Raw genomic sequence first — 17690 nt, 5'->3', positions numbered from 1 at the left:
GCTGTAGTGTAGCTAATTAACGTTACTTGTTATAGTCAAGGTAAAGTGTTCTTATGTGGTGAAGGAAATACGTTAAGGACAATAATGATGCAAACTAACTAACTTTACAATGACATGCTTTTAAAATAAATTGCTAGTGTGGCTTACCAAAAAATGTTTTTGATAATCCTTATACTAGCTAACATCTTGTCTCATCAATAGACATCCTAACTTAGCCAACCTTATGAAAACACATCGCAATTACTTACAAATGTATTTATTGATTTAAAAAAGGTAGCTGGACATTAAATTAACAATAACAATAGCATAAATGACCGGAGTAGTTAATTGAGATTGTTGATATCCAACGTAACAGATTTGTTTGTTGAAGTTTATGGATGGCTGTTACTCTCATGGCTGATCTGCTTTCATACTGTATTTCTCTGCTTTCAGCTTGGCTCTTCAGGGAAGCTTGGCTCAGATTAAGTGTGGTCAGCCTTCAAATGATCTGTCTTCTGATGCCATGGCATGGAGGGTACCAGTCTGTGTAGACATCCATTGTCTCCATGAGGAGGCCCACATGATTTTCAGCTGAAAAAAGTTTTGCTTTATTTTCCTCCATTAGCTGGTGGAGCCGTAGATGGTGTGTGTGGACATTTTCTGATGGATGTACAAGTTTTCAACTCCTTAAATACAGCCCACCCTGTGAGGTAGTACAGAACCTATGGTTTTAGGAGTGGCAGAGACTCTCTCTCCTCTTTGGGAGGTTCCAGGATTTCCACAGGTTCCTCTTTAGCCAGGTGTGGAAGTGTTGGTGTAGTCAACAAAGGTTGACTGTGCCTGTGGCCATTGCCATCAAACTGACTACAGGCAATATTCTTCAGACGTGACAATCTTTTGCAGTTGGGTGCATGGTAAGTGCATGCAGCTATGAGTGAAGGTTCTCATTTGCATCTGCAGAGATGGAGTCTGTGTACAAATGTTGTAGGGCTGTAAGTGGCTGTAAGTGGTAAGTGGCTGTAGTTGGTCACTGTTTTAGGATTAGATCTATTTTCCATGCTCAACGTTTACTGACCATAAAGATATCCTCTTGATGTTATCAAATCAAACCAGTCATTGACAAGGTCGATAAACCAAGCTGTGGTCTCACACTACTTTGGGAGGATGATATTTCCACATACCACTACTACCACCTGAATGCCTCACTCTGCACAGGCCACAATCACAGATTTGACATAGACCCAACTTCTAACTTACAGTGAGCAAGTATGTTAGGAAGACACTGTCAGTGAACTGTGTGTGTGTGTGTGTGTGTGTGTGTGTGTGTGTGTGTGTGGTGTGTGGGGCTGGAGTGATTTGTAACCCACAGCACTGCTTTTTGCTAACAGCTGAGTGGATGTTTCCATTTGAAAAACCTGGAAAGGAACGCAGGTGGAAGCCTTTCAGGATGGCTATTCAGGAGGGCTAACATTAGCCAGCTCTCTCAATAATGTTTCCTATTATTGTTAGGAAGTGGTGCTAATTGCCAGATTTTATATGCCTCTAAAAATCTGGACCTTTATCACCAGTTACTTACCAGAACTTGGTACTTTGGTACCAGTACTTGGTACTTTGTTTGTCAATGAAGTAAGTTAGCATTTGCGCTTTGCTTAGCTAACGTTAGCCAGCAATATATCTGTTGAGACATCCTACATTAATTTGGAGATAAAACCATTAGTTTAGTAACAAATAATCCTTGTGAAGGGGTAAAAAAAACAGATGGAGCTGCGGTATTGGTGAGTGATAGCAAATGTTACAGCTTCTCTAGCTTAATTGTTGTCAAGACGTGTGTGTGCTAGCTAAAAATAAAGGCTAGATGACTAGTACGAATGTAAATCACTGAGGCAAACTGCAAGGCATTGTAGCATACTGTCAAGTCCTAGTTTGGCTTTGATATTTACCTAACTCTGACAGGCCATATCATTGAGTATAGCGGTCTGGTCAGCGATAATAGGTCAGACCTGCCCTGTTGGTCATGTATCATGATGTAGTAGGAGTTGAGCTATATGCAGCTGCAGGACAGAGCCATATATGTTTGGAGAACAATAACAAGGAAAACAAACACGAACATTTAGATAAAAAACATTGGTCAACATCATGTAATGTTTTTCATTTTTTTAAAAATTTTGTGGAAGCATTTTACAGTCAAAGGTGAAACAACACAGATATGATGGGTTATAGTGGGACTTGGATGATGATTTTATTTTCTTTATTTGAAAAAAGAAGAGAAAAAGCTCATTTAGGGAAATACAGACATGTGCAGGGTCTGTAAACATGTTAACATGTGATAAAAACCTCAAGCATGAAATCAAAAATTTTGTCCATCCCCATTTATTTCGTGCTTATAGCTAAACAAGTGAAAACTATTATGTAACCACGCTGCTGCTTGTCATGATTTATCTGCATAAAATCCTAGTGATTGCTCTTGGCTCAGGTCTAAATATTGTTGTTACTATGCTCACTGGTAGGGAAGTCCAAACTGTAACATCTTAACCATCAAGCAATTTGTGGGGTTTTCTGTAGCCAAACAGCCTGAAGTCCTCCTCATAGAGTTTGTACAGTTTCCTCTTCTCCTCTAGGGGCACTGTTCCAAACCAGTCCAACACTGAAAAAGGGGAAGTCATGTTTTCATAGGAAGGAGGAAACTTAATGTCATCCTCCAGTTTCAAGATCTTCAGCAGCTGTTCAGCATCCTCCTGAAGAGTCTCCTGATGGCCAACAAAATCATACCTGAGAAGAACAAACCAATGTCAAATTACAGATTCCATAAGCATTAATTCATATTAACACAGAAGTAATTGGTTGGTAATCAGTTCATGTTAAAGGTGCATTCCACCAATTTTACATGTCAAGATCATCATTTTCATCAGTACTCATCATTAGAAATACTATTCAGCACAATTTTATAGTCAATGTGTTTTGGGGTCTTTGACCTTTCTAAAGTCTGCTAAAAATAACCCTGATCATGTCATCATCAGGGTTATTTCAGCTTTGGCTCAGAGGCTAGAAAGCTTTAAAGGATATACTGCATTAAAACTGGGGGCGTGGAGTATGAAAGACATGATTATTTGCCCAGCAGGGAGGCTCTAACAAAGATATGCTATTGAGTTGCATTACAGAAAGTGCAAGATCCACTGTTTCTGGAGCTTGACATACAGGTTAAGCTAAATAATCCTTTTCTATTTAGAGCTGATCGAAGACCCCAGCCCTGGCAAAAAGTGCTGTAGCTGGGATTTTAGAAATGCTAAGGCCATAAAAAAGTTTTCCTTTATGCAGTTATATTTTCTGTTAATTTTGATGTCTAAAAGCTGTTTCAAAGCTCACTCTACTTCACCAGAATATAGTTTTTCTGCTGACATTTTAAAAATCCATTTTTATTTTTATTTAATTTTCATTGTTAAAAAATACTGAGTCTTCAAAAATGTTAGAATCAACCTTTAAAAAAACACTGAGTGTAATTTGTGTGTATTGGTAGAATGGTAATTCCTCCTCAGCTTAATGAAATCCCCATCCAATTTACACAAATCCAGAAACAACACAGAGGATGTTACTTTTATAGCTACAGCTCTGCCAGCAAAAAAGATCTTACTGTATGAGGCAGGGGTGGCACAGGCGGTGCATCTGCCTCCAGTGGGGTTCAAAGGGCTCCTCTATCTCTGTCTGCGGGTCCAGCAGGTATTGAATAAAGTTGTAGAAGGAGGGGCGTATGTTTGATGTGAAGGCCTCCTCCACTGTCTCCGGTGTATCAGGCTGGTTGCCATACAGACGCAGAATGTCCCTGGCAAAATTTTGGTAGTAGTACTCATTGTACCGCTGGAACTTGTCTCGGTAGGCTGAGATAAGACGGACAAACGGGTCCCGGACAAACATGAACTTGGTGTAGTGCTTCAGCTTCACCTGTAGTCAACAAATTAGAATACATGAACCCCTTGTCACTCTAAATCTGCTCTGATTGAATACATACTCCAGAAACAAAGGTGGGTGCACTTTCTATTTCTAATGTCACTGTATGAACTGACCTTCATCTCTGTTCTTGGGAAGCTGCTTAGGAGACTAAGCTTGTCGGGCATGTGGACCAAGTCAGGAGATATGGACATGGGGTCAAGATATGGCTCGCTCTGGTTCAGGACAAACATAACCCTCTTCCAGTTGGTACAAGCCACCTGTAGATAAGAACAGGATCTTAAACTCGTGGCCTGGGACTGGCCACGTGAGGGTCCAGGAGCAGCAATGGCCAGTGTGCTTGTTATGGATCGTGCACTTTCACTTTGCGCATGAGCAAATCAGTTTCCTCTACAGAGAAGTGTTCCTTCTTACTACTTTGCAAATGCGCCATTACAATAGCAATCCGCCAAGGTGCAAGCACACCTTGCTTTTAAAGGGAATGGGAGATGACATCCTGACTGGTTTATTGCATGTTACACCCAAAACACATCCATGATTAATTAGGAGACTATGGACAACCCCTTTGAACCATGCGCCTGGTGCTCTGACCATTTTTTCTGGCGTCAAACAAGCAAAAGTAGATTTGGACATATCTTAAATGCACTTGTGCCATGCGCCTCAGACCATGTGCTTTGGGTTGTTAAAATAGGGCTCTAAGAGTCTACAGCCATGCTAGCAGCTGTGTGATGCATTACTTAGACACAGCAGAGCTTTGAGCTAAATGCTAACATCACCATACTAACATGCTTACAGTGACAATGCTAACATCCTAATGTTAAATGGGTATCATGTTCACCATCCTTAGTTTAGCATGTTAGAATGCAAACATTTTCTAATTTGAACTAGTCACAAAGTATAGCTGAGACTGATGGGAATGTCTTTAGTTCACTAAATTCTAACCTGAAGAAGTTTTTGAAGTTAAAGGTCCCCTGTAGACATGTATTTAGACATAATAAGACAAAAAAATACTCTACTTGGAACAATAATGTGTGTCTGATATGGTTTTTCCATTAAAAAAACTCCTTCTCCCTCATGAAAACTTACAGTCTATGACTATGCAAATATATTTCATTTCAGGAGTGTAACTTCTGTACACCACATGTCTCCTACTTCACTGTAAAGTACTTTCTCAGTGTATGTGCACTGCAGGTTTCAAGTTTCCACATCACACATGTATAAATTGCACACTGGACCATGATTGGCTTCCAAACTAGTCGTGATGTCATAAATCCTGCTCATAGGCCTGCCCCTTAAAATCAGATTTTATATGAGCATAGAGAAACTTTCCACTTTCAGCAGATGAATGTAAACAAAGTCTGCACATACATTATTCTGCACAGTGAAGCTCAAACATTCAACTGTAGGAACAAGAAGAAAAACAATTTTTTTAGTGGAGGAGGACTTTAAGGGATGACTGTCTGTATCATGTAACTTTCTGAATCATTTGGGTAGTTATGGTATTATCATCACTATGACAGGATACACAAATAAAATAACCCATTGTATGGAAACCCAAGGTTAATCAACCGAAAAACTAAAGAAAAAGAAACATACTGGCCATACTGTTTAAATAATAAGACATCTTCGGGAAGTGTAGTGCAGATTACTGATTTGGAAGATTTGCTCTGAAGCAGAAAGAACCAAATATGATGAGTTCAAATGCAAATGCCAATCAAGTAAGTGGAGTTTAGGCCTGAAATGGTCAGTGAAAGAATTTATTTCGTGGGGGAAAAAAGACTAAATTGATCATATTCTTTAACAGTTGCTGAAGAGAGTATGTCCACATTGTGTACTGTGAATATGTTTTATGTGTTCATCACCTTGGGAATGTAACAGTAGATGATGCCGTGATTGTCATCCACAATGAAGTTCTTCAGTTCTTCATCAGTTAAGTCGTCTAAACTGTGCTTCCCCTCAGAGAATGCCTCTTTGTCACCATCACACATTTCTCTTAGCAGCTGCTTTCTCAGTTCCTGTAGCTGATGCATCCTCTCTGCTGCAATAAGAATACAAACCAAAATCTATGATATTCTGTGTTGTAACTGTTTAATATTATAAGTGCTAACTTAATACTGATTCAGAGTGGATTCTCTCTTAAAGAGATGGCAGGTACAGGTGAAAGCCAAAGGCCAAACATTTGCCTTTGGCTTTAAAAAACATGATAATCCAAAAGTAATCAGGGGTGAGGTCACTGCTCCACCATCGACTAATTCACTTATTATTTCTGTATACATTTCAAAGGTAGTGGAGCACAAAATACAAACAAAGCTTACATCATATGAACCACATCCATTCTCAACCAGGAGCAGGATGCACAGCAGAAAGAGTGACTCATTCAATCACTCACACACACACACACACATACACACACACACACACACACAAATAAAATACTGTACCTTGCTTTTCTTGTGATATGTTCCATTGGTAAAATGACAACATTATGAGAAAGGTGAATCCCAGAAATCCAAGCTGCAGCAGGAATCCTCTGTGTGTTGCCATTGCAGCCAGAGTTTTACACGGTGTCAGCCTTTGCCAATGAACCAGAGACAATGAAAGGACACTCAATGTCAAAACTGTTAAGGACACTTTATTATTCTAGTAAGAGTGATTAAGCCACTATTTATAAATAATTTATATAAAATAATTTTAAAAAATCCAGATTTAAATTGAAACTGAAGCCACATGCATTAGTTTCAGTGTTCTTGAGATCAAACTAAATGAATACAACATATTCTATTCATTTTCTAGAGTTCAGTACAAACTTCACACATAATCAATCATCACTCACCTTGCTGCAAAGTACAGAGAGAAAATCACTGATCACTACCGTAGACCTACAGAAACTTGTCTGCATACTGTTTGTCCTCCAGAGATCTTTACTGACAAAAGTCTCATCACATCTGCAGTATGATGACTGTGAAATGAGAGTGAACGCAATATCCTTGTTCAATATCCTTGTTCAGTGTGTAAAATACATCCACACCTCTTTGCTTATTGAGTGAGAAATGTTCCGTCGCATAAAAGTCATGACCTTGCCAACTATTCAATTTGCTTCTTTGTTCATCTATTTTTGCTTCAGTCAATAAAAAAAACAAACAAACAAAAATCCCCCACTGAAAATGCAAGAATAGTGATGAAATCAAAGAAAGACTTTATTTCTGGATATCATTTTGTTAATGTTAATCTGAATGCAACGCTCTATTTTTTTCTTAAATTAAGCTAAAAGAGCACATAGTTGCAGGCTGTTTTGCATTTTGAAAACCTTGTCTGCTTTAGTAAAATCACATACAGCAGTTGCTGTGCATGCACTGAAGTCGTCTTTGAAACATACAGCCTTCTAAATAATTACTACATGGTTTCTTCCAAAAGCTGATCGAGTCTGAAAATACATAAATGAAACATGATGAAATACACAAATAAAGCAATAAATTAGGAAAGTGTAATTCTTCTTTGTTAATTGTTTGTTTCTCATAAATAAATCCCTCAAAATGAACTCTCCATGCCTATTGGAATTGATATTGTTGTTGACTGACAAAACCACAATCTACATTTGCTCATCAGCACTTATAAAGAAATCTGGTCAGCTGATTTCAATGCAAAGAAAATGGAAATCATCTTTATTACTCTGATTATATGAATATATGATATGATTATATTCCATTGCAAATACAGCATGTTGATCATTTTTAAAACACCAAAACATTATTTAGTTCTTTGATCTGACTAGTTTTCAAAATGGTCTTGAATATAGTTGAATCATGTCATAATACCAGCTTATACATAAGCACATTGATTTATTCAACAATGTGTTTCTGACAAACAACTGCCACCTACATTGAAATAATCTTGAGTTAATTTATTTCCTTTTAACTAACGGGAGTGATTACCATTGGGGCTGAGTTATTGCCCTCATGTTGGGTGCAGGGGTTAAAGTAAGGGTGTAACTTCTTCTTGGGAAATCTGCAACGAGGAAAGGAGTAGATATGGGCCATATTACCGACATCATAGAAAAAAACTTCTCCCTCCTCATGGTCGACAAACACCCCGACCTTTTTGAGCTTCTTGGGGAGATTAATCTCCACTTGGGGCTTGTCACAAGCTTTGAGTGTCTTCTCATCCCGCAGCATCAGGACAGCATAGCCTTGTCTCAGACAGACATCAGACCGCTGTTTCCTTTCGACTGTTTCCAAGGCAACCCCAATGTCCCAACCAGCTTTGCCTTCGACTTGCACCTTTGGACAAAACAGATAATATTTTGAAATAAACGTTGTAAAAACTGTATTAGTAAAGCAAAGCTACTATCTTCATCTCTATATTTTAGCTTCAAATAGTATCTGTATTTAGGTGCCAAGCAGACATGGGGTCAAGATATGGACATAAGTATTGTTTTATATTAACATTTAAGTAATTGGTTGGTAATTACCTGACAGGATTAAGACAGGCACAAATCAAAAGTGTTTTCTGTCATCATTTGCTATTCCCGAATCTTAACGAAACTAAAAAGTCACTGACCTCAAAGTAGAAGGACCCAGAGGAATATCCTTCTTTTCCCAGAACACCAAGAAGAGTGTCAAACCTCTCTGGGTTGTCTGGCAGTTTCTGAGGAATTCCTCCATTCCTCACTTGTTTCCCATCATTGGACACAATGAGGAGACTGTTTGCTGTGTTGGAGTCCAGAGTTACATCCACTGACAGAGAGCACAAGAACAGCAGAAACTTGAGTTTACATTTTTTGGTTCAGACAAAAAAATGTGAAAAAAGAGCATTCATGTTTTCATTAGTGATAAAATATAAGATTCACCTGCATATTTTTGAATTCTCTTTATCTCTGTAAGGACATTCATAAAAAATGGAGGAAAAAATGGATGATGGTGAATAAACCACACACACATGACTGCATTTTGGTATATTTTGGATGATGATTGCACTTTAAGGTAAACTTGTATACTGGTGAACAAATGTGTCAAATATAAATATTCATCAACTACTGGTCATTTTATCTGTTTGAGAAAATAATATTATTTTGCCTTACCTTTTGTAACCAATGCTTTCATTTCATCATTCACTGTAATGTGAAGTTCCATTAGTGTCTTATTAATAGCACATCGCACAGTCGCCACTGCTGAATCACTGTAGGCACTGATCTCCGACCAGTCATTAGTATTCGGTGGTTCACACAGAGAATGCAAACTCTGGAGTGAGAATGTAGGACAAATACTTGACTCTGGATGGTTATTATGTGGACTGTAAATTTTGGGTTTACAAAAATTCCTTACAGGCACAGTTGCTCTAGGAGGCCAGCTTTTGCATGATTTAGTCCACCATTACATTTAGACCATTTTTAAAGCATTCAGTTTTAACCAGCAGCCACTGGTTTCTATGGAAGACCATAGCAGCAATAGGTGTAATTGTTTTTTTTTTTTTTGGATTCATGTCCTGAGCCTCAAGTGTGGTGAGCTTTGGTAACACAGGAGCTTTGAAAAAAATTACATATGTCATGTGGCATGATTCAAGCCACTGTTGACTTTTTATGAATTAAACTAAGACCATGATTCTAAGCTGATTTTAATCAGACACAGTGAGTGCCTAAACATGCCCGCATGAAGACTTGTTGTCTAGTTAGCTAACTGGCAAGCACCTCCAGCCTGCAATTATTCTATTGTTTATGGAAAAAGAGGAACAAAAATGCCACAGTATACCTGAAGAAGATGGAGATCGTCCCCAATTTGAGAGAGCTGCTCAAGTTCACTTTTTCTCTCCTCCAGTTCACTGATTTCCTCTTGAAGCTTTTCTTTGATAGACTCACTGCGATTTTCAGCTTTCCTCTGTAACAAGGTGAGGCAAGCCACAACTGCTGCCTCATTTAGCTTTACCACTTGTTGCAAGTGAGTGAAGATCCTCAGGGTGTCTTCAATGTCTGTCCTGGTGTTTTTCTGTGATAGAATTGTTTTCAGAAGTCACAAATTTGTACATTTCATGCTTGTCCTCTACTACGGCTACTAGTTACTATACAAATTATAAATTTATGCTCAAAATGTTGCTGTGCAGGTAGTGAACACTTGATTTTAAGAGCATAAAACCAAAACGAGCTGAAAGATGCTAAAATACTCCATAGAGCTGAGAAGACCTGAAGAGTGAGGTAGTAAATAATTCACCATGAGTTTGTTCCTGTGAGAAACCTGTTTCTTATTACACATGGTTATTTGTACATTTTGCTAATAATATTTGTTTACTTTTTCAATGTCGGATCTTTACTTGTAATAGAATATTTTCTCAGTGTATCATGGTGTAATACTTCCTCCACCTCTACAAAGTTCGATGGCTTTGCAAGTATGGAAATCAGTTAAATTAATCATTTTGATATTTATGTTTGTCTAAACAATGCACTGAATACAGCATAAATGATATTTAAAAGTTTAGATGAATGTTCTTCCTCTGTTACCAGGCCCTCCAATCATCTTGTAACCCTAGAAGAAATCAGCTTCTGACACAGAGGTTACCAAGCCAGAGTTTACAAATCCATCCATCTAAATTAGCTTGACTTACCTCACTGATTTCCCCTGATTTCTCAACCTTTACTACCAACTTTTTCCTGTTGTTGATCTCTTGCTGCACCTCTGCCAATTCTTTGTCTACCTGGGCCTGAGCATAAAACATAGTTAATAATTCAAATTTGAAATGAAACTATGCTGACTCATTATCAATACTGTGATCAACTATAGTTATTCTGTTAGTCCAACCTTCTTCTTCCTCAGGCGATTCTTCAAAGGGACACACTTGTGGTCTTGGTGGTTCGATTTGATGCATAACAAACACACACAAGTCAGATCCTGATGGCAGACCAGTTCCAAAGGAGTTTTGTGCTGCTTGCACACCCTGTTGATGAAATTAATTTATGCACATGCACATGGAATTTCATTTATTTTTTATTTTTTGCTGTATTGCCTGGGCTTAAGTCACATTTGTTTATAGTTTACCTCTCTTAACTGAAGCCTGTATAAGGTTAATACAGGTATACTAGCTGTTTACTGCTGATGTTCAATAAACTGTCTAGATATCCTGTTTTGGACTGTCATATTTGAAGAAAGTATGATTGCTTTTGTGTGAACAGCATTACTATTTCTCCGATATTTATGGTTCCACAGTGTCAGAAACCAAAGGGTAGTTTTGGTCTGGCCCACCAGCAATGGCATTGTCTGTCATTCAGTCATTCAGTCATTCAGTCCACCACTTTGGATGGATTACCATGGTCTTCTGTACAGACATCCATGGTTCCCAGAGGATGAATCCTACTGACTTTGGAGATACATGACTTTTCCTCAAGTGCCACATTGAGGTTTGGGAATTTTGTGGGTTTGACTGAAAGATCTCAATAACTATTGGGTGGATTGTCATGAAATGTGTGTCCCTTTTGGGATGAATTGTAATGTCATAATCTAAATTTTCAGCTACCACCACTACTGGGTCAAAATCATTTTAATTTGTCCAATCCTTTGTTTTATGACCAAATATTTGCAAAAAACTAAGGATATTTCCATTAGCATCACCTGTACTTTGTGTTTAGCACTAATTAGTAAATGCTAGCATGCTAACATGCTAAACTAAGATGGTGAACATGGTAAACATTATCAGAATAGGAGAATGATGAGCTAGCATTAGCATACAGCATGCAAGTACAGCCTCACAGATCATGGTTGTAGACTCTTAGTCTGATTGATAGATGATTAATTTGCAGTGTTACAAAGCACAGCATGTTTCAGATTGCTGTGCACAAACTACATATATGGATTGTTATGTAATTTATGCTACAATGAAATATCATAAAGAATTATGGTCCAAAGGTGCATGAAACCTCTCACCTACACCATTCACATACACAGTTTATAGCACCAACACTTGTCCAGGCCTCACCTCTCCTTCAGTTTGCTAACAGGATCCAGCAGCTCATGAGTCTTCAGCTCAGCATCATCCTGGTGTGGTTTCAGGTGTTCAGAACAAAGAGAGTTTTCACAGTGCAGACAGGACTTGACTGCCGTCACCTTTTTCTCTCCAGGACACACATCACAAAAAATATCTTGAGTTTTGGTCTCTTTCTCTGGGACGTTCTGAATGTTTGTCTGTTTTTGCTCAATGAGCTCTCTGAGCAAGACATTAACGCTTAACTGCAGCTTTTTCTTGAAGTCTTGCTGACAAAGTGGACACTGGATAATGTCTGTTGAATCCCAGTAGGTGTTTATGCAGACTTTGCAAAAGTTGTGTCCACAAGGGGTGGATACAGGATCAGTGAAGTCATCAAGACAAATAGAGCATTTGAAACTGGATTGGTGAGAAGTGGAGGAGGCCATTGTGTATGTCACCTGTTTAAATAAGACAAGATCAAATTTATGGGAGAGGAAAACCTCTGGCTTATTAGCTATGAACAGTCAGAAATGTCTGATCCAAAACAGCAGCGGTAGAGCAGTTTGTAGTAGTAGGATAAGGATAGTGCACGTGATCCAGTACTTCCTGACTCCTAAGTAGTGTTTACACATTTCCACTTTTAAGACAACTTCTGTTTAGAAATACAGGGCAGCATTAGTAAGTAATTACTTTGAATATTATATTTTAGTTACACTTATCAGTACCACAGTTGCCAGTGCCACCAGTGACATGGCCATGATATGAAACCAGTTTGGCAGATCCAGTTGGTTGGTTTGTTTACATTGATTACAGTACTACCGATACCAATAATAATAAACCATTACAAATAGTGAGAGTAACACCAACACTATGGCTAAAAGTAAAACAAAAGCAATACCAACACGAATTCTAATACTAATACTATACTATATAAGTACAACTAAGTAGTACTGCTACTAATGATAATAAGTATAAGTATAGTACAATTGCAAGTAATATAGCTACAATAATAATGCAAACAATACTATACTGTACATTTTTAATCCAATACTTCTAAAAGTAATTAAAGGAAAAGGAAGGAAAAAAGGAAAAAAAAGCCATTCAAGTTCAGGCATTAACTGTACATATGTGTGTCTTGCCAGTTATTTCATCATCCATTCATTGGGTTAACTGCTCACCTTGTTTCTCTCTGTGTTCTTCTATAAGTCTGTTGACACCTGGTCCTTATTTATACCAGAAGAAGGAACGTCACTAGACTGTGCCCATCATTTTTGTACTTCACTAGCTGTCTGTTCACAAAAGCAGGCGTGGCATTGGAATTTCCAGTAAGAACATTTTGAAACCAAAAGAATCCGTGACAATATCTTTTGTTGTTATGTTAATGTTAACATGTACCAGTCAGTAATGCAGGTATTTCCCATACTGTAGTTACCGCCAGTCATATGACATTACATTTTTATTTACTTGCTCAGGTCAGCTACTTTATGATGTATGATAGAAACTTTTTAGTTCCCTTTAAACTATAAACTCTGACCATAATGTCAAATCTGCACAAGTACCATGAAGGAAATGAAACAGTAACTTGAGACAGAGGGAATGCCAGTCTACATTTACATTTGCCTTATTTGCATGAGTGTTTAAAGATAATTGCTAATTCCTCAAAATTGAAAGATTATCAAGATTCATATTGTTGTGTGGCAACAAAACAAGAAAACTGCATAATTTCTGATCCTCCAAAAAAGATACTAACATGAAATCTGTGCCAATTTAGCCACAACTAGTCCACCAACATGCAATATAAGAGCAACTTTGGGAGGAATATTTTAAGAGAATTTATACTGTAAGTATGTTTAACTACTTGGTATCTATTTCTGATATTCATTTCAAAGTAAAAATACAAATGTACCCCATAGTTATTCAGTAAGGAACTCAAACCTTAAACAAGGACCTATGTAGTTTTCCTATACTCTTTTTGTTGGTAAGTGTATGGTCGTTTTGAAATGAATCGCTGCAGATGTATAAAGTGCCACAGAACTCATTAACCCATCCCAGCTTTGTTGCTCAGTAATGGCCCTACTGAACCCTGTAATAATAAAACTGTTACCTGATAATTAATAATACATAAAGTATAAATTCTCTTTAAGTTCCTTCCAGGTGCCATATTGTTGATCAGTAAGTCATACTGTACCCTGCAATATTAATGTATACACTGGTGGACTCAGGGGGGTAACATAGGGGCAACCGCCCCCCTGGTGATCTGATGGGCATGGTGATCTGGTGATCTAGAGAGCATGATTAAGTGCCCTCTAAGGTGCCCCACAGTATGATAAAGTGCCCTCGAAGGTGTCCCACACAAAGGAGAAAACATACCAAAGTTCGGTAATGACTGTCTAGTTATGGGTAAATCAGGATGAAATGCCCTATAGAGGACCTCTATATGTGACAATCTGGAATCAGGTGCCCTCATGGAGCCCTTACAGTGGAGGAAAATGTGGTAGTGCGCTATAAAGAACCCCAAAAATGAGAAAATATGATGTGCTCTTAAAATGAGGAGGATGTAATGCAGTGCCCTATGATGCTGTTGCAATGGAATGACCTGGGGGTCCTGTATGGTTGCCTTTCTAGTGAACAAAGAAAAAAAAAAAGGAAAAGGTGCAATTTAGGGTTCCCCTAAGTCTAACATACTGAAGTGCAGAATTGAGTGCCCTTTCAATGAAAAAAGGTGCCCTGTAGGGTGCACTGTATGGGAGAAAAACATTGTGAAGTGGGGGCCCATTGAATGTATCAAGTGCCCTTTATATTTTTTCGCCCCTGCCCCTGAGACAGCCTGAGTGCACCGCTGAATATATACAGCATTTACTCTGTAGAGACATTGCTAGATGATGAGGCTGGTAACTTAGCTTCTCTGTTGCGTCCAACACAAATCATCTTCTACTTGTGCTGCTAGATTAAATACAGATACTGATATTTTAAAAACACAGCAGCTCTTTATTCATCTGATTAGGATCAATTGGGATGTGTTTGATCAAATATGCTGAGGCTCTGAGAGTTAAAAGATATTTAAAGTTGAAGGAAATTTTCAGACTTTTTCTTTATAAAAACGATGGCAGTAGCACGATGTCATTTCATCATCCATTCACTGGGTTAACTGCTCACCTTATTTATCTGTGTGTTCTTCTACAAGCCTGTCTGCACCTGATCTTTATCTATACCAGGAGGAATGTCACCAGACTGCCCCATCATTTCTGTAAGGCGTGGCATTAGAATTTCCAGTAAGAACATTTTGAAACCGAAAGAATCCTCGACAACATCTCACGTTGTTATGTTGATGTTTACATGTACCAGTCAGTAATGTAGGTATTTCCCATACTGTAGTTACCGCCAGTCATATGACATTACATTTTTATTTACTTGCTCAGGTCAGCTACTTTATGATGTATGATAGAAACTTTTTAGTTCCCTTTAAACTATAAACTCTGACCATAATGTCAAATCTTAAAAACACTTCCACTTTATACTCAATGCTAAGGAGGCACAAGTACCATGAAGGAAATGAAACAATAACTCAAGAGAGAGGGGGTGCCAGCCCTCATTTACATTTGCTTTATTTACACATGAATGTTTAAAGATAATCGCTAATTCCTCCAAAATGAAAGATTATCAAGATTCCTAACATTTGTTGTGTGGCAACAAAACAAGAAAACTGCATAATTTCTGATCCTCCATAAAAGATATTAACATGAAATCTGCACCAATTTAGCCACAACTAGTCCACCAACATGCAATTTAAGAGCAACTGATGGAAATTAGGCACTATAACACAATTCAAGTCTAAAAGCATCATTTAGCCACCCAGTAGATTTAGGGGTGTCAAGGACAGCTGTATATTCTGGAAGTTTGTTCCAGCTCTGTGGAGCTGAAGAAGTCAATGGTGGGTAACGGTGTACATTGCGGCCAACAACTTACAGACTAATTACTAATTACATACCTGGTGGTACAACAAGATGTGAAGTTAGAGAATAAAGGGGTAACAATCTGGGAATTTAACAAGAATTTTTACTGTAGATATTTTTCACTAACAGGTACCACAGGATACATCTGACCTACTGAGCAACAAATTGGTGTTTAGGAGGAATATTTTAAGAGAATTTATGCTGCAAGTATATTTAACTACAGAATATCTATTCTGATATTTATTCCAAAGTAAAAATACAAATGTACCCCAGTTATTCAGTAAGTACCTCAAACTTTTCCTGTTCTCTTTTTGTTGCTAAGTAGTATGGTTGTTTTAAATGAATCACAGCAGATGTATAAAGTGCCACAGAACTCATTAACCCATCTTCCCCCAAACTTCCAGCTTTGTTGCTCAGTAATGGTCCTACTGTACTCTGTAATAATAAAGTTGTTATTAGTCCTCCCAAACGCCGGATTGTTGATCAGTTAGTCATACTGTACCCTGCAATATTAATATATATACAGTATTTTCTTAGATTAGACAGGATTTTTCTTTTTCATCTTTTGCTTTCACTGTTTTTGCATTGAATTCTAAAGATATCTTTGTGTAGATGTTTAATAGATTAATCACATTTTCTTTTTTACAGCTTTCTTCATGTTGATGAAGGCAAGTGGAGAGACATAAGATTGATATGTGGAATTGTGATCAGAGCTCATATGATGGGTTGTCTTTCCTCTTATTCTAATTTTCTGACTGAAAATGTTGCTGACTATAATGTATGCACCATTTTCTGTCTACCACAGTATCACACATTTGTTTAAACATGTCAGTATTGATGAGAAGGTCTAAACAAATTTTACAAAATAAGCTTCATTTTCATATTTTTTTGGCTTTTCACAGCTATGTTTTGCCGCATTTCCCCCCATTTACCTGATTGTGCTGTGGTTTAAATTGTGTTCAAGTTGTTAAGTTTAGCTTGGTGGTGTTTAGCTTGTGTTGCATTTGTATGTTAGGTGGAGTGGAGCAGGTGGACCCAAATGCAGGAGACATCAGGCACAGAAACTAAAGAATATCTTTATTTAGTTTATTACTTTACTACTATGAGAGTCAATGTAGCAAGCAACAGTATGTCAAGTGGTCCTTAATATAATCGGCAATCTCTCTTGTCTGTCCTACTCTCACTCAGTCCAATCTTAAACAGGGCACTTTGTATTATATACAGTAATACTGTTGCATGACTGTTGTCTGTGTTGTGTAACAACATCAAGTGACGCTGGTATTTTCCCGTAAAGTGACATTAACAGCTATGTTAGTGAAAGTAAAAGTGAAGCCTTAAGATAAAAAAGAGTGGGGGCATGGAGAAACCATCCTTTGCCTTGGGGGAGGTTTCATCAAGAGTATTTAAAGCCTTTTCTGTGGTGTGTGTTGTCATTCAAAGCTCTCCCTCCGCTCAACTTACAGGTAACATCAGAAACTTTGTTCTTGTACCTACAAAAAATCTGAATGATTCTTGTCAAATTCTATTATTTTCCCAGCTAACACATTATTTTACTCAGAGCAGCGATGGCAGCAGGAGCCTTGTCTAGAAACACAGGAGTGGCTGGTGTCCGAACCATCAAAGGCCTGTACTTCATCCTCACTCTACTGTGTCTGGTTTGCCTTTCAAGTTCTCTGTTAAATACGGAAAAACTGGTAAATTAATTGTTTCTTAAATGTGCTTTGCTATATAAAACAATTTCACATTTATTTGCGTGAGTTAAGAAGCAGAAGTCCACACATTAAAGTGTACTGTAAAGTAGTACTGTACATTTCTACAGTTTTTATCTGCAGTTGCTCAGGTGCTTCAGTATGATACAGCTGATTTTAGATT

General features: G+C 37.9%; 2 protein-coding genes across 3 annotated transcripts; both read right to left on the bottom strand.

Annotated features, from left to right (window-relative positions):
- Positions 1 to 216: 216 nt before the first annotated feature.
- LOC121890148 (carbohydrate sulfotransferase 12-like) lies at positions 217 to 6465 on the bottom strand. Of its 2 annotated transcripts, none has more exons than XM_042402433.1 (5): positions 6363 to 6465; positions 5784 to 5959; positions 4038 to 4181; positions 3608 to 3915; positions 217 to 2748 (listed from the first exon to the last, which is right to left on the bottom strand). In XM_042402433.1, exons 1-5 carry the CDS (start codon positions 6463 to 6465, stop codon positions 2508 to 2510), a joined length of 972 nt encoding a protein of 323 aa, XP_042258367.1. In that variant the 3' UTR covers positions 217 to 2507. The 2 variants fall into 2 exon arrangements, with proteins under 2 accessions (XP_042258367.1, XP_042258368.1); XM_042402434.1 differs by lacking the exon at positions 6363 to 6465 and adding an exon at positions 6237 to 6268.
- LOC121890146 (E3 ubiquitin-protein ligase TRIM21-like) lies at positions 6423 to 13143 on the bottom strand. The gene is made up of 11 exons (XM_042402432.1): positions 13044 to 13143; positions 11878 to 12323; positions 10707 to 10842; positions 10513 to 10608; positions 9666 to 9899; positions 8999 to 9158; positions 8768 to 8794; positions 8479 to 8654; positions 7854 to 8198; positions 6755 to 6880; positions 6423 to 6493 (listed from the first exon to the last, which is right to left on the bottom strand). Exons 2-11 carry the CDS (start codon positions 12309 to 12311, stop codon positions 6479 to 6481), a joined length of 1749 nt encoding a protein of 582 aa, XP_042258366.1. The 5' UTR covers positions 12312 to 12323; positions 13044 to 13143; the 3' UTR covers positions 6423 to 6478.
- Positions 13144 to 17690: the final 4547 nt, after the last annotated feature.

This window comes from Thunnus maccoyii, chromosome 22 (genome assembly GCF_910596095.1).
Source record: "Thunnus maccoyii chromosome 22, fThuMac1.1, whole genome shotgun sequence".
Lineage (NCBI taxonomy): Eukaryota > Metazoa > Chordata > Actinopteri > Scombriformes > Scombridae > Thunnus > Thunnus maccoyii.
This window is presented reverse-complemented; position numbering and strand designations above follow the sequence as displayed.